General features: G+C 43.2%; 1 protein-coding gene across 1 annotated transcript in view; it reads left to right on the top strand.

Annotated features, from left to right (window-relative positions):
• The first annotated feature begins 11,987 nt into the window (after positions 1-11,987).
• The window catches only part of GDI2 (GDP dissociation inhibitor 2), a 28,668-nt gene continuing 16,392 nt past the window's right edge, over positions 11,988-24,263 (top strand). The window contains exons 1-2 of the mRNA XM_068986919.1: positions 11,988-12,274; positions 22,588-22,695. Of these exons, the coding sequence (XP_068843020.1) occupies positions 12,230-12,274; positions 22,588-22,695 (153 nt within the window). The 5' untranslated portion in view covers positions 11,988-12,229. The remainder of the gene's footprint in view (positions 12,275-22,587; positions 22,696-24,263) is intronic.

Consider the following 24,263-nt stretch of genomic DNA (forward strand, 5'->3'; position numbering starts at 1 on the left):
ACTTTTTATTTACTATTATTACTATTGGTTTTAGTATACTTTATGTTTTAGAACAGTTTCAGGTTCACAGCAAAACCGGGTGGAAGAGGACTTCCCTGGTGGTCCAGTGGCTAAGCCTCCACCCTCCCTGTGCAGGGGGCTCAGCTTCAATCCCCGGTCAGGGGACTAGAACCCACATGCCACAACTAAGACCCAGAACAGCCAAATAAAGAAATAAAATAATTAATTGTTAAAAATTGGGTGGAAGATACAGGGATTTCCCCTACACTCCTCACCTCCCCCACTCTGGGCACCCTGCCCAGAATCCCTTTTGTTTGATTGTGGCATGTTTGTATGCCTGGTGTGCCAGAATCAGGGCCTGTCTGACTCAACTGCCTGCCTTTGTGTAATGGAGCAGGGAGACCTCCAGCCAGCTCTGTTTTCACCCCTGCTCACAACCTGGTCTTTGAGGTCCCCCTAACTTCTTGTCTTTTTTGGAGTCTTCTAGCCTGGATGAATTTGCTTCTTAATGCCTTACCTCTGTGTAGGCTCTGATGTTTCAGCTTCCTCTGGTCTGTTAAGTCAGTCAGGTTTGCCCATCTGCTTTCCATTCTTCAAAATTCTATCAGCTTCTTTCAACAGCTAATCTCTTTTTCTATTCTCTTTGAACTTATGGGTTATATCCTTTTTTATTCCTTTAATGCCCTTTTAGCAAACTTTGAGGAAGGAGTCAAATTAAAGGCATGTGTTCAATCTGTGAAACCTCATCTCAGGTTCCTCCTTCTATTTTATTATTGTGTCCCCTACTCTGCTCCCCTGTAACAGAGAACAAACCTGACTCCATATTGGATCTATTCCTTTAGTTCTAGCTCTGTGCTTTGTTGCCTGAACTTAGTCATGTTGGCTCTGCATCTTTGTAAAAGAACATTGCCTGTTGTTGTTGCTCATTTGCTAAGTCGTGTCTGACTCTGCAACTCCATGGACTGCAGCATGCCAGGCTCCTCTGTCCTCCACTGTCTCCCAGGAGTTTGCTCAAAATTCATGTCCCTTGAGTCCATGATGCTAAGAGGATGTTGCCTGTAGCCAGAAATTTATAGGATAGCTCATTCGCAAGATCCTAACATTTAAAGGTGTAACACTTTCCTTTCATAGATAAGAAGTTGCAGAACAGACAATAACATTTGTCTTGTTGGAGGTTTATAGCAACATTGTGACCAAGACCTTACATGGACAGCTGCAAGAACAAAGGATTCTGCCACCAAGATGTTAGCAACAACCAGTCACAGCAACTCCCCTGCCCTTTTTAGTATAAAAGGAGCCCTGTGATTGCAGCCATGAAATTAAAAGAAGCTTGCTCCTTGGAAGGAAAGTTATGACCAACCTAGACAGCATATTAAACAGCAGAGACATTACTTTGCCAACAAAGGTTGGTCTAGTCAAGGAAATGGCAACCCACTCCAGTACTCTTGCCTGGAGAATCCCAGGGATGGGGGAGCCTAGTGGGCTGCCGTCTATGGGGTCGCACAGAGTCGGACATGACTGAAGCGACTTAGTAGCAGCAGCAGTAGTCAAGGCTATGGTTTTTCCAGTAGTTGTGTATGGATGTGAGAGTTGGACTATAAAGAGAGCTGACTGCTGAATAATTGATGCTTTTGAACTGTAGTATTGGAGAAGACTCTTGAGAGTCCCTTGGACTGCAAGGAGATCCAACCAGTCCATCCTAAAGGAGATCAATCCTGGGTGTTCATTGGAGGGACTGATGCTGAAGCTGAAACTCCAATACTTTGGCCACCTGATGCGGAGAGCTGACTCATTTGAAATGACCCTGAAGCTGGGAAAGATCTTGAGGGCAGGCGGAGACGGGGACGACAGAGGATAAGATGGTTGGATGGCATCACCGACACAGTGGACATAGGTTTGGGTGGACTCCGGGAGTTGGTGATGGACAGGGAGGCCTGGCATGCTGCGGTTCATGGGGTTGCAAAGAGTCAGACACAACTTAGCAACTGAAAAACAACAACAAGATGATTTTTGGGATGCTAGCCTACCATTTTCTCTCTCAGCTGGCTTTCCGAATAAAATTGCTATTCCTCGCCCCAAAACGTTGTCTCTCTTGTCTTGGCTTCTTATGTGGTGAGAAGCATGAGATTGGACTGGGTGACATCTCTGACGTGTACCTGCTCTCCAATGAATGCAATTGCAACTCAAGTATTTAAACCCAAGTATATTTGGAACAATGTATAAGCTGCATGTGTTCTACAATTTTACAATACAGTCATGGGATGCTCATTCTGTCTTCAGCCTCCCTGGCTTGGCTACATTGTAGTTTAATCCTGATTGCTGCTGGGAGCTTACTTTTAGCTCTTTGTTGCCACATATTAGAATCCAAGGAACATTTTGACACATACACCAGAAGATTTCTTTTTGAAATATTCTTAGGAAGCACTGCAGTCCATGGGGTCGCTAAGAGTTGGACAGGACTGAGTGACTTCACTTTCACTTTTCACTTTCATGCATTGGAGAAGGAAATGGCAACCCACTCCAGTGTTCTTGCCTGGAGAATCCCAGGGATGGCGGAGCCTGGTGGGCTGCATAGTCCAGTCTATGGGGTTGCATAGAGTCGGACACGACTGAAGCGACTTAGCAACAGCAGCAGTAGCAGCAGGAGTAGAGAGCTGGGACATAAGGTTTCCGCATGTTGAATTTATTAAATACTGTTGTATTCTCTCCTAAATGGCTATGGCAGTGAGAACTTCTCAGAGCCCTCCTGAAAGAGGGTATGAAGGCAGTGCTTCCCTAACTTATAAGGACCTCTCTCTGGGGAAAGCATCTTGAGTTGCCAGCATCACTGGGAGATGCTGATGTAGATTGGGAGGGACTGGGGGAGCAGTACACTGTTTGGGGAGATGGGGAGAGATTAATAGCTGTAAGCTCAGCTCACTTTTAATCTTAACAAAGAGTTACTCTACATAGCTATCACTGCATAGTGGATGTTTATTTGCTAGATAACCCAATAATTTCTTTTTCTGTTATCTAAGAAAAAACAAGATGTTCTTCCTAACAGTTTTTTTTTTTTTTCCCCCTTTTGGTAGCAGTCAAGACTGACCTCAGAATTTTTTCCCAGGACCATGGGCATCTGAGAGTCAGTGGTCAAACTGTGACAAACTGTGAGTATTCCAGTAAAACACAGGCGTCTGCTCGTGAATGCCTGGTGAGAAGACCCAGTTCATTGTTCCGGTCTGACATACAGATAACCCCTAGTCGTACAAAGAAGAGAAGTGATTTTAAGACGTTAACATTTAAAATAATAATTAGATATCAAAGGTTAAATGGCTTTGAAAACAAAAGCAATACTAATCCAAAGTAGGACTATATACTATTATTATATATACTATTATATATTATATATATTATATATACTATTATAACTATTACATCAGCCTGGAATTAAAATATACCTCTGTGTAGATAGGACCAATCTAAGCTCACTGAGGGCTCACAAAGAGCCTACCTCAGAGGAGAAAATTGAAAACAATTAAGGTATTTTTATTTCAAAGGCCTTCTAGTAGAAGATTTGGGGTTAATATGAAAGGTATAGAGATGTCATAAACATATCTCTGAGAAAATTTCCCCCTAAACCTCCTATAAATACAGTACAGAGAGTCAGACGAGGATAGCTCGCTGGGGTTAAGGAAGTGGAAGGACCCTGCTAGAATATCTGTCCATCCCTCTTATCTGGGAGCAGGAATGTGCCCCCTCCTTCTGGCAGCCAGATTCTGCCATGTGACCTGAAGCCCTGGCTATAGTTAATTGGATTGAATTGGACCCAGACCCAAGCTGAGCCAACTAGATTCTCTCTTTCTGGAAATCTGATACTGAGTTATGAGAAACTAGACGGGTCTGGTTTGGAGGTTCTCACTCACATCGGTTTTTTGCCCCCTGGGAACAGTGACAATATCTGGAGACATTCTGATGTCACAGCTGGGGTGGGAGGAGAGGGTGGGTGTTGCCAGCATCAAGGGCGTAGAGGCCAGGGATGCAGCTAAACATGTTCCAGTGCCCAGAACCACCCCCAACACAAAGAATCAGCTGCCTACAGTCCACACTGTGTGGCGGAGAACTCTTGCTGCTGTGACCCGTAAACAGGCAGCAGGTAACTGAGGAGACCGGTGCTGCCAGCCAGCATCTTTCTTGCACATCCCAGGGGAGAGGCGACCCACCGGGATAGGACAGCAGAGAGGCTGGGCAGAGAGCAGCTGAGCTTAGAGACAGCCTTCCAGTTACTGATTCCTGCTCCTTCCAGACCCCTAACAACATTTTTGCCCCTTTGTCCTTCTAACATATTCTCCTTTAAAAAAAAAAAAAATATATATATATATATATATTTGGCCATGCTGCATGGTATGTGGGATCATAATTCCCTGACCAGGGATTGAACCTGCAACCCCTTTCATTGGAAACTCGGTCTTAACCACTGAATCACCGTAGAAGTCCCAATATATTCTCCTTTTATACGTAAGGTAGCCTGACATGGTTTTTGATACTTGAAATCAAAGTAACTTAATAGAAGAAACATTCAAGTGAATGGTTTTAAAGTGCTCTAAGCAACATTGAAGCTTGGGCAGCTTAGAGATCTTTTTAGTCTCTTAGAATGAAACAAATATGTAAAATGAAATGGCTAACTGTCGTTACTTCATCCCACGAGGTTTCTACAATTAGATGCTAGAGTGAGTCTTTCTGAAGGGCAGTGGCGTCTAGAACATGCCTTCCCTGTGCTTGTGAGTCTTTTGAGAACCAGGACACCTGGCTTACCTGCTCTGCCACCACACCTAAGCCCCACCCTGAGCCCTACCCAGTTCCACCAACTCCCAGTCACTGTACCCGAAGCAGCTCCATAGGGCTGCTACTGATTACACTTGCTAATGAGCTCTATTTTGCATATTATTTTGTTATCTCCATGCCCATCATCAGTCCTGGGACTGACTTTTACTTCTCTATCTATAGGAATTCAATAATAATTGTGATTTAGGTTAAATCACTGAAATGGTCTTTGAAACTGTTTCTTCCTGGAAGCTGTATTTTTCTTTATGTTTTAGGAAAGCTGTGAATTCATTCATTTATCCACATACACAGTTGCTTAGGAGTCACTGATCCCTGTGGAAATCTGATGGTGGATCCTCTTTCTGGAAAAATGCACATGGGCACTATATTTTACATACAAATGTGAGGGTTCACAGACCACTGAGAGGCCTTCATACTTACCCCCTCAGATCACAAGACCTGCATTATATATTTATTTAGTGCCTACTATGGGCTTCCCTTGTGGCTCAGCTGGTAAAGAATCTGCCTGCAATGTGAGAGACCTGGGTTCAATCCCTGGGTTGGGAAGATCCCCTGGAGAAGGGAGAGGCTACCCACTCCAGTATTCTGGCCTGGAGAATTCCATGGATTATACAGTCCATGGGGTCGCAAAGAGTCGGACACGACTAAGCAACTTCCACTATGATACCATCCATGAGATTGCAAAGAGTCGGACACGACTGAGTGACTAACACATACATGCATACACACACACGATTCAGATGTAAGGAATGAAAGGATGAAAAGAGAGAGCTGTACTCTTGAGAGGAACACAGCGTGGACCACAGAGCAGTAAACACCCATCTATGACCAGGTGGCAAATGCCAAGAGAAAGTGGTAACACCATGGTAGCTCAGAACAGAGGAGTCTAACCCAGAGGAGCATTAAGAAAGGATTCCTGGAGCAGGTGACATCCACACTGAGGATCCTAACAAGCCAGGTCAAGTAGGAGGAGAAGGGAGGAGCATTCCAGATAGAGGGGATGTCTGGATGTGTGTCCAGAAGGGAAAAAGCTTGATGAGCTCACAAAACAAACAAGTGTTTAGAGCAGCTCTGACGCCTATCTCTTGGCTCCGGGCTGTATGTCTGTTTCTCTCTGTGTTGCCAAAGGCTGAGTCAGCTGATCCCACCGACCAGATCCCTGTGCCAGCTCACTTCTGGTGCTTCTGGGGAGGTGCTGCTGGGGGAGGACTGGAGGCAAGATGAGGGAGGAGCCATGTTCCCTGCCCTTAGAGCATCTCTGGTTGCAGGGAGGGCAGCAGCGGCACCAGTGCGTGGAGAGACTCCTGGGCTCCTGGGGCAGAGGTGGCAAAGAGGCTCTGCAGTGGCCGTAACCAGTAACTGTGGCGGGTCAGCCAGACAGCCTGGCCACCGTGAGCCAGGCTCAGGTGACACGTTCCCCTCCTGCTCCAGCCTAGAGCTCCAGGCGCTTCCTCACCTCTGGGTAACCTTTTTTCGCCCCTTCAGTCTGTGTAAGTTTTGAAACTGGTTCCCTATATTTAACTACCTCTGTTCGAAATACCTAGAGCAACTCTGTTTTTGTGACTGGAAACTGACCTATACAGCCATGGGTCAGAAAAGATGGTGGAGGAGGGCTGGGGTGATGACTTGGTTGACCAGGTAACTGAGGGCCAGGTTACTCAGGCTTCTCTTAGGAAATGGCCAGGCATTTGAACTTTATGCTAAGAACCATGGAGACCTGTGAAGGATTTTAAAGTCATGGTTGACTCGGTCACTTCCTATGAGGATCACTTGGGTTATAACGTAGAAACCACTGAACTGAAGGAAGCTTTTGCAGTTATCTAGGAGAGAATCTGATGGTGGCTGGTACTAGCGTAGTGGCCCTGAAGAAGAGAAGGGACTGGAAGGCTTTGTTTTTTCTAAAATTTTATTTGGGGGGCTTCCCTGGTGGCTCGGTGGTAAAGAATCTGCCTTTGCCAAAGTACGAGACGGGTTCGATCCCTGATCTGGGAAGATCTCACAGGCCATGGAGAAACTAAGCCCGTGCACCATAACTACTGAGCCTGTGCTTGAGAGCCTACATGTCGCGACTACTGAAGCCTGTGTGCCCTAGAGCCTGTGCTCAGCAACAAAAGAAGCTGCTGCAATGAGAAGTCGTGAACGACAACTAGAGAGGAGCCCCTGCTTGCCACAACTTGAGTAAGGCCCGTGCAGCAAGGAAGACCCAGCACAGCTAAAATAAATAAATTACTTTAAACAATTATTTGGCTGTGCTGGGTCTCAGTTGCCAAGGGCGGGTTCTTGGTTACAGCACATGAGATCTGGCTCCTGATCAGGGATTGAACCCAGGCCCTCTGCAATGGGAGCACAGAGTCTTAACCACCAAGCCACCAGGGAAGTTCCTGGAAGGCTCTTTATAACGTGGAATGGCCAGAACATAATGGGGCATTGTGCCAACTAAAGGTGGCTGCAGATTCATTGACACTAACAGCTGGGTTCTAGCTGCTCCTCTTGAATTTGGGTGTGCTCCGTAATGGCTGTGACCAAACAATTCAGCAGAAGGAACACGGTGGCAGCTTCCAGGTCCAGATCTTATGAGGCTGGCAGCTTCTACTTTTAAATTTCTAGCTTCTTGGAATTTCTACTCTTGGAATGCAACTGCCATACTTTTGAGACGTGCAAGCCAAATGGAGAAGTCACACATACGATGCTCCTCCGGTTGACAGCTCCAGCTAAGCCGCCAGCCAGCAGCTGGCGTCAACAGTCACACATGTGCCATCATGGATGTCCAGGACACTCGAGCCTTCAGATGACCCCAGCCCCAGGCCCAAACAACTCCCACATGTCTGAACCCATTCAAGCCACAGAACCATAGGAGATAACAGTATCAATAGATTGCTGCTTTAAGCCACTAGGTTTATTTGTTTTATAGCCACTAAATTTAGGGTGGTTTGTTACATAGCCAAGGAAAACAGGACTAGATGTGGAAGGAGAGAAAGAAGACAGAATGAGGATAAAATCTAGAATTCTGGTTTGGGGCCAAGGTGGAGGCATCAGTGCTGAGATGGAGACCAGGGGCAGATGAACAGTTTGAGGGTGGGGGGTGGGGGTGGGGGAGTAAAGGATCTCTCATATACTAGAAAATATATATTTTAGGAAATTCTTTTTTTCTAGACCCTGACGTGTTTTATCTTCACCATTAGCCATCCAGACTTCAAACAGATTTATATTTTATTGATCCCTACTTTTAAGACCCTCCAAAACATTAACTTAAGTATCTTCTGCATGAAAAGCTGTGCTTCTCAAAAGTCTCAAAAGGAACTTGTACCTATTTCATCACACTTAGTCCTTGTAGATGTAGGCATCGACTTCCAGGTCTCTTTATTCATTCACTGAATATTTACCTATCACCTGCCAGGGACTCAGCACTATTCTCTTGTGCACGAGACAGATAATGTCCCTATCCTCATGGAGTTTGCATTCTGAGCTACAGGCAGACAAAAAACAAGAAAATGGTCACCAATTTGATTTTTAAAAAGGAATGAAGGGTGACAATAGAGAATAAAAGGTGAGAGGAACCTGCTTTAAATAAAGTGGCAAGGGAAGATTTTTAAGCTGAAACTTAAGGACGTGGAAAGAATTAGCCGTGGGAAGAGGTGCAGGAGGGGGAAGCCAGGGTTGGTAGCCGCAGGATCGCCGAGGGTGCAAGGCCCTCGAGTGGTTAAAAGCTACCCTAGGTTCTAGGAACTGAAAGACAAGTGTGTTTGGAGTGAAGTGAGCCTGAAGTACAACAAGATGCAGTGGGGCAGAGGTGAGAGGCAGATTAAAGGATACCTTTTAGTGCAGAGGTTAAAGCATCTGCCTGCAATGTGGGAGACCTGGGTTTGATCCCTGGGTCGGGAAGATTCCCCGGCAACCCACTCCAGTATTCTTGCCTGGAGAATCCCATGGACAGAGGAGCTTGGTGGGCTACAGTCCACGGGTGGCAAAGAGTCGGACACGACTGAGCGACTTCACTTTCACTTTCATTTTAGTCCGATTCAAGGATTTGCATTTTATTCTAAGTACAAAAGACAGGCAGAAGCATGGACATGCTCTGATTCATGTCTTAAGAAGATAAAGGTCAGAATATCCAGGAGCGGGAAAAGTGAGTGAGAAACTGTTGTGGTTTTGGACAGAACCTGGACTAAGGTTCACTCTATAATTTTATTTTCCTTGGACTCTTGTCTCTTCCTTTGCGAAGTGCAGGCAGGGGCTTGGAGAAACAGATGATGAAAATGTTTCTGTTTCTTGGAGAAACAGAACCAGAAATCAGCAAACAATGATTCCCAAGCACCAAGTATAAACAAGACTCTCTCCGGACTCCTCTTGCTTTGGGTAAAGATTTGAAAACACTTTCAAGGTTGATGGTGTTTTCCACTCCTCTCCACCAACCTGATTCCCCCAACCTAAGGTTTCCTGCCGTCAGGAACTGCCAACTGTGGTCTCTGAGACACTGAACCAATTAGTGGCTTTTAAGCCACTTCACCATAAGTATTTGTTGTCTCCCAAATTCCTTGGCAACTGGATTAGGTGGGGTGGAATCTGAATGGACTCAGTCTGTTGAAGGTTAGCATTTTTTTCTTTTTCTTTTTGTCTTCTGCAGGGCCACAGGACTTATCTGCCAACAAAACTAAAGTGTAAGGGATCAGACTGAGGAACCTTATTAGCCTTAAATACTCTTTCCTTCTTCAGTACCTTTGAGTCTTTCAGTATCTCCACGTGAATATCCGTAAACTTTCCTTTACATAAGGCATGGCAACATGTCAGCAGATGTATGTAAAATCTTCAATATGCAGAGGCTGATGGCAATATGTGAAAAAGGTTCTAGGGGGCTTCCCTGGTGGCTCAGAGGATAAAGTATCTGCCTGCAATGCAGGAGAGCAGGGTTCGACCCCTGGTTGGGAAGATGCCCTGGAGAAGGAGATGGTAACCCACTCCAGTATTCTCACCTGGAGAAGCCCATGGACAGAGGAGCCTGGCAGGGTACAGTCCACGGGGTCGCAGAGTCGGACACGACTGAGTGACTTCACTTTCTTTCTTTTTTTAAAATGAGTTTTTTAATGAGTCAGTATTTTTGGTCAGTTCAAAAACATGGTGGCAGTGGTGGTTTAGTCGCTCAGATGTGTCCGACTCTTGCGACCCCATGGACTGTAGCCAGCCAGCTTCCTCTGAACATGGGCTTCTGCAGGTGAGAATACTGGAGTGGGTTGCCATTTCCTTCTCCAGAGGATCTTCCCAACCCAGGAATCCAACTTAGGTCTCCTGCATTGCAGGCAGATTCTTTACCGACTGATAAAAGCGGCCCCAGAGAGATCCCTGTCTCCTTCCCAATGTGAGGGCACAGTGAAAAGACAGGGTGAACCAGGAAGTTTGTCCTCAACAGACAAACTTTGACCTTATGTTTTCTAGATTCCAGAACTGTAAGACATATATTTCTGTTGTTTGTAAACATGTTAGATATATATGGCACTGGATTACTTAGCAACAGCAGGACTTTCTTAAGGCATCACCTGTTTAGCCAGTCAGTTAACATGGTTATACAATCTGTTCAATAGACTAGTAACTTTGCACTTGATTTTTGTCTACTTGTAAAAATTCATTTTGGAGATAAATTTAAGCAAACTCTAGGAGATAGTGGAAGACACAGGAGCCTGGAGTGCTGCAGTCCCTGGGGTCACAAAGAGACTTAGGCAACTTAGCCACTGAACAACAGAAAATCATTTAGCCACGAATGTATACAAATCCAGTTAAGAATGATGTACATTGAGTTTTCTTCTCCTCTCCCCCCAAAAGGCCCATTGTCTTATATAATATACCCTCTTAAACTCTATGTAGGGATGAAGAAACACTGTAAAAAACTGTTGCATTCTGTCATGAATCAGAGTGATTTAAACGTGAAGGAAGGTAGGTCTGTCTCTCAAGATTCACTTTAAACAGCTCTTATTAGAGAATAAATCTTCAAGGAAACACCAACTCTTTTGTCTGCATGAAAGTGAAAGTGAAGTCGCTCAGCCGTGTCTGACTCTCTGCGACCCCACGGACTGCAGCCTGTCAGGCTCTTCCCTTCTCCAGGGGACCTTCCCGACCCAGGAATCGAACCCGAGTCTCCCGCATTGCAGGCAGACGCTTTACCTTGGGAGCCATCAGGGAAGCCCTTTGTCTGCATACTCAGGCTGAAAACACTGGATCTGCTCTCTTCGGTTGAGAACATAAGCCACCAGGGCTGGAGATGCCAAATAGAAACCTGAAGAAATGTGTGTTTGCAGGGCTGGGCCGGCTCGGATATGAAAGGCAAAAAACAGGGAATCTTTTTTTTTTTTCCTACACTCTGTGGCCTAAACCCATTCACGTGCTGGTCAGCTATCTTTACAGCTGGTTTAGATTATAGCTCTCAGTAGGCGCAGACCTGCTTCCGATCAAATCTGCCCTTCCCCTTTATGCTAAAGTTTCCTTTTCAAAAGTAGAGGTTTTTTTTTTTTTTTAATTCTTATTTCCTAAGGCTGCACATGGGGCAATGCATCAAGCCAGAATAACACTGGGAGGGAAGTTAAGAAAAAAAAAGTGATTTCTGAACTCCTTAAAATTCATTTAAGTCCTTTTTCCTTCAGGAAATGGAGGTAGGATAAAAAGAAAAGCAAGACAAGTTGCAGAGGACCAGCTAGGCGCGCAGAGGGCCGAGCCGCAGCCGGAGTCGGGCCGCATGGCGTCAGCTCCTGGTGTGCGGGGCTGCGGGAGGCCGCCCGCGGTCCTGGGGGCTGGGGCGGCCAGCCCCAGCCACGTGGTCGCCGCGGGCCCAAAGTCCAAGGGCAGCTGCGGGCGCGGGGCCCAGAGTGCGCCCCGGCGCCCGATGGGGAGCGGGAGTGAAGAACCGGACAGGGGTCCCCCGGCCACAAGCTCGACCCCGCCCCCGCCCTCGCCCTCGAAGGCCCGCGCGCCGCTGCCCTCTACGTCCACAACCAAGGCGGCCGGGCTTTGGGAACGGATCCGAAATCCACCAGGGGCTCGGCCCGCCCTTTTCTCGCGAGACGTGGGAGAGGAAGCGGGTCGTGGGCGACGGAGACGTAGCCAATGAGCGAGCGGGAAGGGCGTGATCGACGGCTTCCTCCCGGCCTCGCCCCGGCTGCGGAGGCCGCGGTCGCAGCCCGCCTCTCTCTCCCTCGCCTCCTTCCCTACCCTCCCCGCCCCGTTCTTCTCTTCCCGTCTGAGGTGGCGGCCGGCTCCCCGCTCGCCAGCTCCGTGTAGTCTCTGCCTCCGCTTCCCTTTTCCCTCAGGCCCCGTCCAGCCTGAGCGCTCGCCCCCCGGTCCGCCTTCTCCTCGGGGCAGCCGCAGCCCCAGACCCCTAGAGTTCTGAGCCTTCTCTGGGTCTCTGTCCGCGCCCGGCCCCGCCATGAATGAAGAGTACGACGTGATCGTGCTGGGCACTGGCCTGACGGTGAGGAGGGGCGGCGGCCCGGGGCCGGGAGGGGGCCGGCCGCACGCCCTGCTCAGCCCCGTCTTCCCCGCCCCCCGCGCCGCGTGGCCGGGGGTCTCATCCCGGGGGGGGGGGTGTCCCTCCGGGCGGGCCGTATCTGCAGCGGGGCCTGCGGGGAAGGGACACCGCGGTGTGCAAAAGCCTGGCCCGGACAGGTGCCTGGACGGGTTGGTGCGGCCGAGCAAGGGTCTCGGGAATGCAAGGCCGAGAAAGCCCGGGTTGCGGCGTCGCTGCGCCTCCCTTGCTGGTCGAGGGCCTCTCGCGCCTGGAGACGGAAAGGAGTGGGGGAGGGTGAAGCCTAGCCCAGTGGCGTTTCCTCCGCAGCTTCCAGGCCCCGCTGCTAGTCAGTTTCGGTGACCAGTCACAGGTAATCGCTGTTGGGTTGGTAATTCAGGTCAGTGAACTTACTTTTTTTTTTTTTTTTTTTGAGAAAACTGGTTTTCTTAGCCTCCTCCCCCACCCCAGGTGAGAAGCATTGTCCATTCCTGTGTAACCACCCTCCCAATCTCAGTTGAACGACCATGGGATTGGAAATGTTTTTCTCCAAATGGGTCTCACCTGGCTTTCGCCAGCCTTATGTATGATCTGTCCTTGCCCACCTCGACGCTGCTGAACCTTTTCCCCTGAGAAAAGGAATTGATGATGAGTTGGTTGGTTGCTAGAGGCCAGGTGTTCCTGTCACCGGGGTAAATGTATTTTCCTAGCTCTCTGCTCAGAGGACTTCAGGTGATATTCCGCAGATAACGCAGGCAGGAGTTGTACTTTTCTGTGGTTTTTAAAAGAAAATGAAGACAGCTCATCTTGCAAAAGAATTCCATTTGAAGATAGGACCGTCTCCATTTATCAAGATTTTTGGAAATTTGAAATTCTGACATGGGGCTGGCTGCTTCGTTTTAGAAGATGAACCCTGATTTTGATCTTGTGTTCCATATGAACTGATCTCAAAATCCTGAGTCATTTGATGTAAATGTGTTGAAATGCATTGTAATCTTTCAAGATTTAAAAATTTTTTTCAGGTAGCATTCCAGAATAACTATTTTAGATTTCTCTGGACAAGAGAAAACTGTGAAACTTGCATTTGGCTAATATTCTTAGGAAAAAATTGTTGGAAACTTACAGTGATAGTTTGCTGGCATGTTATTTTCTGTTTATGGTGATTTATGATGATTGTTGGGTAGTAACGCATTTCTGAATGCTTTACTGTGTTTGACCAGTCCAGAAAAAGATGGGACTGGCTGGGAAATTGTACAAAATAGATGAGAGTGATGGAATGTGAGATATTGGGTTAAATTTCTTTGGTGAGCTGTTGGATGCCTAAATGAGTAGGCCTACCCACTGCAGGTTTTTTGTTTTTTTTTTTCTTTCCATTTCCGAAGTGCTTAATTGGGATTTTGAGCTGAGCTTAGTAGTTTAGTTTGCCCATTGGAATGGGCACTGTTGCTACCAGCCTTTTGTTAGAGCCAGTTAGTTCCACTGTGTTTCTACCGTTATTGCTGGTCTTTCAGATTTGCTCTTGATTAGGTCAGTTAAACATGGACAAATGAGTGCAAATCCTTCCTTACACAGGTTTGTCCCCGCCCCCCCCTTTCCTTTTTTCTCCCCTCATGCTGGTTTCTACATGCCTAGCTCAGAAGGATCACTTTATATCAAAGCGGGCAGTCTTAACTGTATAACAACCAAGTTGCACCTTATTTACATTTTCATTTGGATTAATTGTGACCTTTTTGATGAATGGTAGGTGCATACTTAGAAATCAGAGCAATTTCTGCTGTCATTTGTAAAGCTGTGATAACTGTTTCCTGTGAACCTTCCTAGAGTGTTGTTGCGAGATATTCTTTAAATTATATCAATTCAGAGCAATCATATTATTACTGTTGTATTACAGTCGTTGGTAGTAGTGATGATGGGATGATTTTAATAATGATAAATCTTTTACCCTCATTTTTATTGATAGGAGAACTTCGATTACTTGAGACCACCAACGTTAAAAACCCTCAATTTATAATTTGAGTATTTGGTGTGAACATACCATTTACTTAATTTTTGACTTACAAATATTTAGTGCCTGAGATTTAAGAACCTGAAAACAGGCATACGTTATCACTTATGGATACCAAATATTACGTGATTCTTGTGTGCTAATTACTTTAAGTGCAATTAACTTATTTTTAAAATGTAAGGAAGTTTTGGGATTTCTCTGTGTTTTCTAATGTGGCCATTGTTTTTTTATGGACTATTATGTCTAAAATACAGTCATATTAGTGCACCAATATTAATAGTAACTTTAAAGAAGGATTAAAGTAGTTTGCTATAAACTAGAGCAAAATATTCATTCTGTCTATAAGAAGTGCAGTGTTCTATATAGTTGAATATTTTAAGGAACTGATGGCTTTCCCTTTAAAGACCCATAACTTTATTTTTTTGAGGTATAGTAAGTGAGGAATGTATTTGTAAATGTACTTAATCATAGAAGTGCCTTTTCAGAACCAGAGTCCTTAAAACATAGTTGGGAAGTACCACTTTCCCCAGGCAGCCGAAGCAGTTTAAAGACAGCACTGTTGAAAAGTTGAATTGATCTGGGGATTAAAGATTAATCAAAAGAACCATAATTTTTAGAAAAAAGCTTTCAAATGATATCACAGCTTCCTTAACAGACTAAGGAATGTAGTGAACACCTGATAAGATTTCACAAAGGGAGGGTTAATTACTGAGTACTGCTGTAACACAGTGGAGCCATTGAGACTTCCTGAGCTCTGTGGGAACTTTGGCCTTCTTACTAAGTCCTCTTAGACGGCTGGGCTTTGGTAGTTAGTTCTAGTCTACTTTTCCTTTCTTCCCTCTTTGCTTACTTTGATGGGTAGACTGGGGACCATGGGCATCCTCTGACCACTAATTTGCTGTATCTGGTTGACTTTGGGCTTGGCAATGAATTCATGAATCTTAGAAATTGTGTGCTTAGTCTTAGAAATAGTAATACATAATAAAACAAGGGCAGCTAGCTCCACAGCTGCTTGGGCTTCCCAGCGGTATTTTGGGTTTTTTTCTGCATGGTGATTTTCGTAAGGAGCTGTGAATCAAAAAAGACACTTTAGTGATCTCTAACCAGGTTATTCTCAGCATTATTTGTTTAAAATGTTGTTTTACATCTACTTTTCCTCTTCTCTCTGTATTAAAATTTGTGACGTCAAAGAGTTTTTGTACCTGATTTTAAAAAATCTTGAATTGCCTTTTGTATTTGCTCCTTGAAAATCTTTCCCATTGCTGTTAAGAGTTCTGTGGACAAAGGACATTTTGTCCACTGCAGTAGTGATCACAGGACCAATATATGCAGTTGTCTTACTTTTGAAAGGTATAAATACTGTGTAGGCAGTCTGTATTTTAAATCAGCCTCAAGTATACTGGTCCAGTAGAGTAGAAGTAAATCAGACATACGTCAGCATTTCTAGGTAGCAGTGAGACGTTGGTTGGAAAGACCACTAGGTAAACCTGTGGCTCACATGTCTATGGCCATTGTGTTGTTTATGGTCAATATAAAGCCAAGCACACCTGTCTGTGAGTAGCTTCTTGTCATATGAGGGGTAGTATAATACGAGTTAATGTGAGAAAATGCTGTTAAGAGAGTTCAGTTCTCTCTGAGTTCAATTCTCAGGGGGAATTCTGATACTGGAATCAAAAACTTTCATAAAGAAGGAGGTATTTAAGTTGGCTTTAAAACATAATCAAGGTAGGGGAGGGGGTTTAGATGAAGGTAATCATAAGGTACAGACTTAAGTAAGTTATAAGCTAGTTAAGTACTAGGGATGTAATGTGTAACATGATAAAGAGACCACTGCTGTACATTATAAGTGGAAGCTGTTAGAATAAATCTTTAAGTATTTGAGAGGGTGACAGGCAAGAAGGCCAGGGAAAGGGAGGAAATAGCCTGCAAGTGTCAGACATTTTTATCTCTCTTAAGCGGCAGGAGGAAACAAAGTAGCAATATTTTTTTCCTTCTCTATACAGATTTAAAAGGAGGTTTCTCTTAAAATTCTGTGTTGCCATGACACCTGGTTTCACTCGAAGTTAACCAATGCCTTTTTCTTATGGAAATATTTATCTTAAGCTATGCTAATGTACTATACATTTACCCCAAACTTTGTCTTCAAGTCAGTTCCGCCTTTTGGCTCAGAACCCACTTGACAAACCAGTATGTTATACTCAGATATTGTTCCTCTGATCTATGTAAATGAAACTATTTGTGTGGTGATCTGCCCTTCTTCAAGATTCAAGTTAATCATTTTATGGCCCATGATGAACCATTTGGTGCCAAGATTATCCCAAAATGCACCTTATGGGTGAGGGGCCTGGTGCCATTCTGAGTTTTAAGACATTCCTTTCTTTCATTGACGGACTGCTAGTGACTATATAACATCCAGCTGAAGACTAGCAGGGGGGTACTCTTTGTGCTCCCTTCTGATGCCTATGTCAGAAGCTTTCTGTATCTCCTTTATACTTTAATAAAACTTTATTACACAAAAGCTCTGAGTGATCAAGCCTCGTCTCTGGCCCCGGATTGAATTCTTCTCCTCCTCCTCTGGGGGCCAAGAATCCTGGCATCGTGATTCAACAACAACCTTTCATATTCTAATCACAAAGAAACATTTTTTCCTATTTGATGTTGTGTCTACTTGAGGTGATGGATGTTCACTAAACCTACTGTGATATTCAAGATGTTTGTAATTCAAAGCATTATGCTTTACATCTTTACAGTGCTATAAATCAATTAGATCAATACTGGAAAAAAAATACTGGTAAACTTTGAACACAAGGAATGATTTTTCTAGGCAGAACAGTGTAAGTCAGTATTAGAAGAGAACCTGTGTTTAGGGGATGAGGGAGTTGGGAAGAATGCATGTCACCAAGGATGTTGAAGACAGTAGGCTCAAAAGTTTGAATTTCATCTTCTAGCCAGTAAGAGAGGATTTGAGCAGGAATGATATAATTAGAACCAAACTTCAAGATAAATTGACTTTTGACAAACGTTTGAAGAAACATTCTGTTGAACACTTGCATTCATTTTTATTATGTTATTGCTGTAAGATGATGAACTGATTTTAAGTTTTCTGGTTAGTATATTTTTCTTATATTTCTAGACAAGTAGCTTTCAAAAGGCACTTTTCTTTAACATGAGTTGTTAGGTACCTTGTTTTCCGGATCACATTTTTGTGTGCTTTTAGTTTCTGGTTTTCTTTTTTTTTTCCCCCCTTTATACCAGAAATTTAAAATGCAGGAGAATTTAGAGTGGTCATGGAGCTAGTTTGGTCACTTGGAAGTTGTATCAAAATATTATGTGTTCTGGTTCTATTCTCTTCAAGCCTAGGTTGCCCTTAAGTAGGAAGCGGCTGGGGTCGGGGTTGGGTGCAGTATAACTAATTGGTCCTTCCTGACCATCACCACACCCACACATCTACAGAGACTAGAATTTTGCTGCAGCTGAACTTTAACCATTTTGTTTAATCTGGTTACTTCTTTATGTAGGGCAGCATGACGATGCCATTATCATAAAGAACTTGGGTTCTGGGCCTGAGCCCAGTTTGGATGAATGACCCTGCTTGAGATTCCTGAGTGCATCTCATGAGTGCATGCATGCATTCATTCACTTATGCATATTGAGTCGCTGACATGCTCTCAGCCCTATAAGTAAAAGATAAATAAGGCATAATAGCAAAAAATAAATAAACCGAGAAAACAAAAACTTGGATTCTGAAGATGGTTTTTAGTTCTGGTTATTTTGGATGAGTCTCTATGTGTTCTCCTGGTTTGATCCCTGAGTGGGGAAGATCCCCTGGAGAAAGGAAAGGCTACCCACTCCAGTATTCTGGCCTGGAGAATTTCATGGACTGGATAGTTCATGGGGTCGCAAAGAGTTGGACACGACTGAGCAACTTTCATGTTCACTTTTCAGGTCACTTTTGGGTGAGTTTGAAATTAAATGTGGAGCATTTTAGTTTTAAAACTGTGTTAACATCCATTCATATATGTTTCCTGATAAAAGTTACCAGTGTTCTTGACATAGATGTTGAACGGTCCTGGTTTTCTAGTGTGAAAAAAGGAAATTCATTTGGAGTAGTTTCTCTGACTTTGTGCTTTGCTTGTTATTCTGTATTCACCAGGTAGTAGTAGTGAATTTTAATTTTGAATTGTTAATTTGGGAGGATATTAAAATTTTGGGATAATTAATATATACCCTATACTCAGATATGATTCATGTTTTATCAATGAATTAATGACTTCATGTTGTAAAATTTAAAGTATTACATTTGTGCTACTATGTATTCTCTTGGCCAGTGTAAAGCAGTCTTTTATTGATGGTTTAGTAGAATCAGTGAACCTGCAAATTTATTAATTAGCTTTTATCATGTTTCCTCCAAGGCTCTTTAAAGGCAATTAGTATCAGCTCTTTGGACTGCAGAATCTTTATATTATTGGGTCCTTTATTAGGCCTCAGTCTCCGGAGGTTGTTTTAGAGCCGTGGTCCAGGGAGTGGGTCATGCTTACTTGCAGTGGAGTGTGAAAAGTTATATATAGAAGCTCTGCAACACTCAAAAGTTGCTGCTCTGATTTTGCTTCCAAAAGTTGAACCATGAAGTCTGCTTTTGTCGACTGGAAATGTGACTGTTTGGTTTTCCTCTGTTGATGCTATTATCTGTTTCTGAGATTGTAAATATTACATCTACTTTCATATAATATGTTGAATCATATGTTAGTGCTGCTTTTGATTTTTAAGCAAGGGACTTGCTTTGGATAATACTGGAGTTAAATTTTATGGTTAAAATACCTTCAGTTCTGTTTATCAAGACGTCAGTTAAGAAAGTTAAAAGTCAATCTGTGGATGAAGATTTCTGCAGTACATGTAGCCAATAAAGCATTTAAAAATATCTAGAGTATATAAGGAATTTTTATATAACAGTAAAAAAGAGAAAAGTCCTTTTAAAAATGAGCAAATAATATGAATAGACACTTAACACAAATGTTGGGCAAGATATGAAACAGGAACTTTCATATGTTGTTTGCACAAGTATGAATTGGTAGAACCATTTTGAAAAACTTTTTGGCAGTATTTTTACTCTCCTTGATACATATCTAACAAGTGCATGCATAAGAAAGACACTCTGAGAATGTTGATGGAGCATTATTTGTAACATCCCCAAACTGGAAACTATCGCAGTGTCCATCAGTAGTAGCATGGATGAGTAAGTTGTGGCATATCTGTAAGGAGTAGTCATTCAGTAGATTCCTGTGACTTTGTTACTGTAGTGTGGTCCATGCTGCAACCCCTGAGAACTTACTAGAGATGCAGAAGGTTAGGCCTCACCTGAGACACATGGATTCAAAATGTATAGTCTAACATGATCCCTGGGTGTTTAATAATAGTTTGAGCAGCACTGCTTTCCTCGGGATTCCTGAAATTGACCCTGGAGCAGCAGTATCACCCTTACCTGGGAGCTGGTGAGAAGTGCAGACTCCCATGCTCCATGACGACCTGCTGGCTCAGAAGCTCTGCGGGGGTGGGGGCCCTTGCAGTCTTTTAACAAGTGTCAGGGTGATGTGGGTGCAAAGAGAACTTTTAGAATCTGCTTCAGATTTACATTTCTAACAGATTCACGGGTGATGACCAAGTCAGGAGCGTGCTGTGAGATCCCCTGCTTGTGGAGTTAGGCAAACCTGTGTAGGTCCACAAAGTCAGGTTGTGGGTTGTCAGGCCCTGTGGTTTTCGACACAACTACAGTGCTTTTGTACACTGAAAGCAACCGGTATGGAAAGGAATGGCCATGGATGTAAGGGAGACTTCACTTATAAATACAGCCTGCAGGCTGGACTTGGCTCCTGTACTCAGGGACCCCTGCTGTATAGCAAGAGTAAGAAAATTTAGACTGCAAGTAAATCATGGATGTTGACTAAAAGATGTATACTACAAGATTCCATTTATTCAGAGTTCAGAAACTCTGGAAAAACAAATCTTTGCTCTTAAAAGTCATGAACGTGGCTGAGGCTGAGAAGTGATTGTGGCTAGAGGTGGCCTACTGGGGTACTCAAAATGTGTTGTTTCTTGATCCAAATATAAAAAGATGCACCCTCCTGTAGTAAAATTTGAACCTGATAGTAACTAATTTAAACTATTAAAATGAATAGTACATTATGGAGGAAAATTTGAAATGTGTATGAATTTTTTAAGATAAAGATTTTAGAGTCAGGCTTCTAGGGGAAGAGATTGTTCCCTCTGTCTGGAGTCTTGGATAAATTTGAGATGCACTAGGATTTATAAAGTTACAGGGGATTACCTTTGTCCTTTAAAAAAAAAAGTTATTATCACCTAAACTCTGGTATAATGGTTTTGAGTAAATGTGTATCCCATCTCTGTTTCTTCTCATTAATCCATTAATTGGATTCTTTCTTAACCTCTTTCCCCCCATCTTAATTTGATATGTCTCAGTATACTCATGCTTTATATACCTTTTTTTCTGAGAGTGATCGTTTAATCAATTGGATGGTTCCTGGATGCTTCATTTAGGGCTCTAGTTTTCAAACTCTTGGTCTCAGGATCTACTTACTCTTAAAAATTGAGGACCCTGATGAGCTTTTGTTTGTAAGAGTATCTCTCAATATTTATCCTATTAGAAATCAGTGTTGAGAAGTTAAAAATTTTTTATTAATTCACTTAAAGATAACAAAGGTAAACTCATTATATGTTAATGTGAAAAACAATATTTTGAAGTATAACTGTTTCCTAAAACAAAAAAATGCCTTACTTGCTTCGGCGTTCAGTCTTTCATGGTTTTTGTCTTAGCTAAAGTATATGAAGAAAATTTGGCCTCCCTGGTGGCTCAGTGGTAAAGAATCTGCCTGCAGTGCAGGGAGACACAGGTTCAGTCCCTGGGTCAGGAAGATCCCCTGGAGGAGGGCACTTCAGTCTTCTTGCCTGGAGAATCCCATGGACAGAGGAGCCTGGCCGGCTACAGTCCATGGGGTCACAAAGAGTCTGACTCGACAGAAATGACTTAAACATTCACACACATGAACAAAATCAGGCTTTAGACAGATGTGTAGTTGGAAGGAGGAGGAGTAGCCTTTCAGATTGTTGTGGCTATGCTTTGATTTATACCAAAACACAAGTGGCAAGTTTTTTTAAAGATTAATTTGCAATATGAAATTTGAAACCACATCAGTGAACATCAGATTAAAATTTGAATTCCACTTTTAGCCCGCTGTATGATTTTGTAACATCATTGGTCACTTGGAAAGTACTAGTTTACTAAGTTGCAGATCTTCTGAATTGTTGACACATTTCATTATGCAGTATCAAAAACTCATATTTGTTAATGTCACTGACCCTGAAGAGGGGCATGGCAACCCACTCCAGTATTCTTGCCTGGAGAATCCCATGGACAGAGGAGCCTTGTGGGCTACAGTCCGTGGGGTCGCAAAGAGTCAGACACGGCTGAAGTGACTTAGCATGGGTGCATGCAGTGTCACTGATGTTGTCTGAAAGGATCTGACGTGCCCGTGGTATGGATAGAAGTTCCTAAAATTCAAATTTTCAATAAAGATTTTTGACTTTTGTTATTGGCAGCAAACACTATTAGTTAATTGTCCTTGACATTCATTTTTGTGAAAATGTCTGCCCAGTACTTAAGTCTGAGTAATCATAGTTTGTCAGGCAGTTATTTGTCCAAATAAAAATGATGATCCATGAAAAACATAGCTAGTTTAGCTTATAAGTCAGTCACCCAAAAGGGTTTCTTAGACCCAGCATTGCTTTATATATACTTCCCATTTGGCTACACAGGATATTTAAAGGATGGGTGTTTGAGGGTGTTGTTTAACAGAGGTGACTTTTTATGCTTCATCAAGGACAGTTTTAAGTGAAACAGACCTTGTTTTTTTAAACTGTGAGTGCCTTGTGGTGAAGAATATAATGACTGGTGCAGTTGGAGCCACTGGCTTCATTTTATCCACCATTGCTCTTGCAAATGTAACACAGTGGGAAAAAATGAATGATGTCTTAGTATTGTTAAGAAAATAGTTTTAACCTTGGGACCCAGAGGAGTCCACTGACCACACTTTGAACTCTGGTTGTTGTAGGGGTTTGTCCTTAAAGTTACATCATACATTGCCTGTACAAAAAGCATTAATTACTAAAAGAATGTTTAATGACAGGCTTATTAAAAAAATTATGTTTGAAACATGCTATAGCACTTTTCCTTCCTTTGAAGATGTTTATCCTTTCCCTGTAGGAATGTATCCTGTCAGGTATAATGTCAGTGAATGGGAAGAAAGTTCTTCACATGGATAGAAACCCGTATTATGGAGGAGAGAGCGCATCTATAACACCGCTGGAAGATGTAAGTACTAGAGTGAATGAAAGTGCCTTTCGTGCGTCGAGTCTTTTCCTTGTGAATCTTTACTTTTTATGGATGGTTTCAGTTCTGTTTTTTTAAACAGATTATCTGTAGCGTCATAATTTTTGGGAGCTCCTCGTTTGGGTCTTGTAGAAGAGATGTTCCATAGTCACCTCTGTTGCCATTCAGAGCAGGTACCTGTTGTCTCTTGGAGGTAATAGAGTGTAGACTGGTTGGGGTGCCTGGGGGCCACACCAGTGCTGATCACAGCCACTCAAAGATTTTATCCCTGTTTTTTCAGAAGGCAAATAGTTTCTGTGGGCTTTCAATCACAGAGATGGGCTGAGAGAACCCAGGTTATATGACTCCAAAGCTTAGTGCCCTTTTATTTTATTGAAATATAGTTGATTTACAATGTTGTGTTAAGTTATGCTGTATAGCAGAGTGATTCAGTTACACATATGTAGATATCCACGTGCACACATTCTTTTTCATATTTTCTTTAATTTTTGGCTGATCCCCTGTTGTTGCAAATTTCATTAAATTTCAGCTGAGCTATTTACAATCCTAAAAGATGATGCTGTTAAAATGTTGCACTCGATATGCCAGCAATTTGGAAAACTTAGCAGTGGCCACAGGACTGAAAAAGGTCAGTTTTCATTCCAATCCCAATGAAAGGCAATGCCAAAGAATATTCAAACTACTGTATAATTGCCCTCATTTCACATGCTAGCAAGGTAATGCTCAAAATCCTTCAAGCTATGCTTCAGTAGTATGAGAATCAAGAACTTCCAGATGTACAAGCTGGATTTAGAAAAGGCAGAGAAACCAGAGATCAAATCGCAAACATCCACTGGATCATAGAAAAAGCAAGAGAATTCCAGAAAAATATCTATTTCTGCTTCCTTGACTATGCTAAAACCTTTGACTGTGTGGATCGCAACAAACTGTGGAAAATTCTTAGAGATGGGAATACCAGACCACTTTACCTGCCTCCTAAGAAACCTGTATGCAGGACAAGAAACAACAGTTAGAACTGGACACAGAACAACATTCCAAATTGGGAAAGGAGTACATCAAGGCTCTATGTTATCACCTGCCTTATTTAACTTATGTGCAGAGTACATCATGCAAAATTCTGGACTAGATGAAGCACAAGCTGGAATCAAGATTGCTGGGAGAAATATCAATAACTTTAGATATGAAGATGGCATCACTTTGATGGCAGAAAGCAAAGAGGCCCTAAAGAACCTCTTGATGAAGGTGAAAGAGGAGAATGAAAAAGCTGACTTAATACTCAACATGCAGAAACTGAGGTCATGGCTTGTGGTCCTAACTTCATGGCGAATAGATGGGGAAAAAGTGGAAATAATGACAGATTTTATTTGCTTGAGCTCCAAAATCACCAGGGACAGTGACTGCAGCCACAAAATTAAGATGCTTGGTCCTTGGAAGAAAAGCTATGACAAACCTAGACAGCATATTAAAATCAGAGCCATCACTTTGCCGATAAAGGACCCTATAGTCAAAGCTATGTATTTTCCAGTAGTCACGTATGGATGTGAGAGTTG

This window comes from Capricornis sumatraensis, chromosome 15, assembly GCF_032405125.1.
Source record: "Capricornis sumatraensis isolate serow.1 chromosome 15, serow.2, whole genome shotgun sequence".
NCBI classification, from domain to species: domain Eukaryota; kingdom Metazoa; phylum Chordata; class Mammalia; order Artiodactyla; family Bovidae; genus Capricornis; species Capricornis sumatraensis.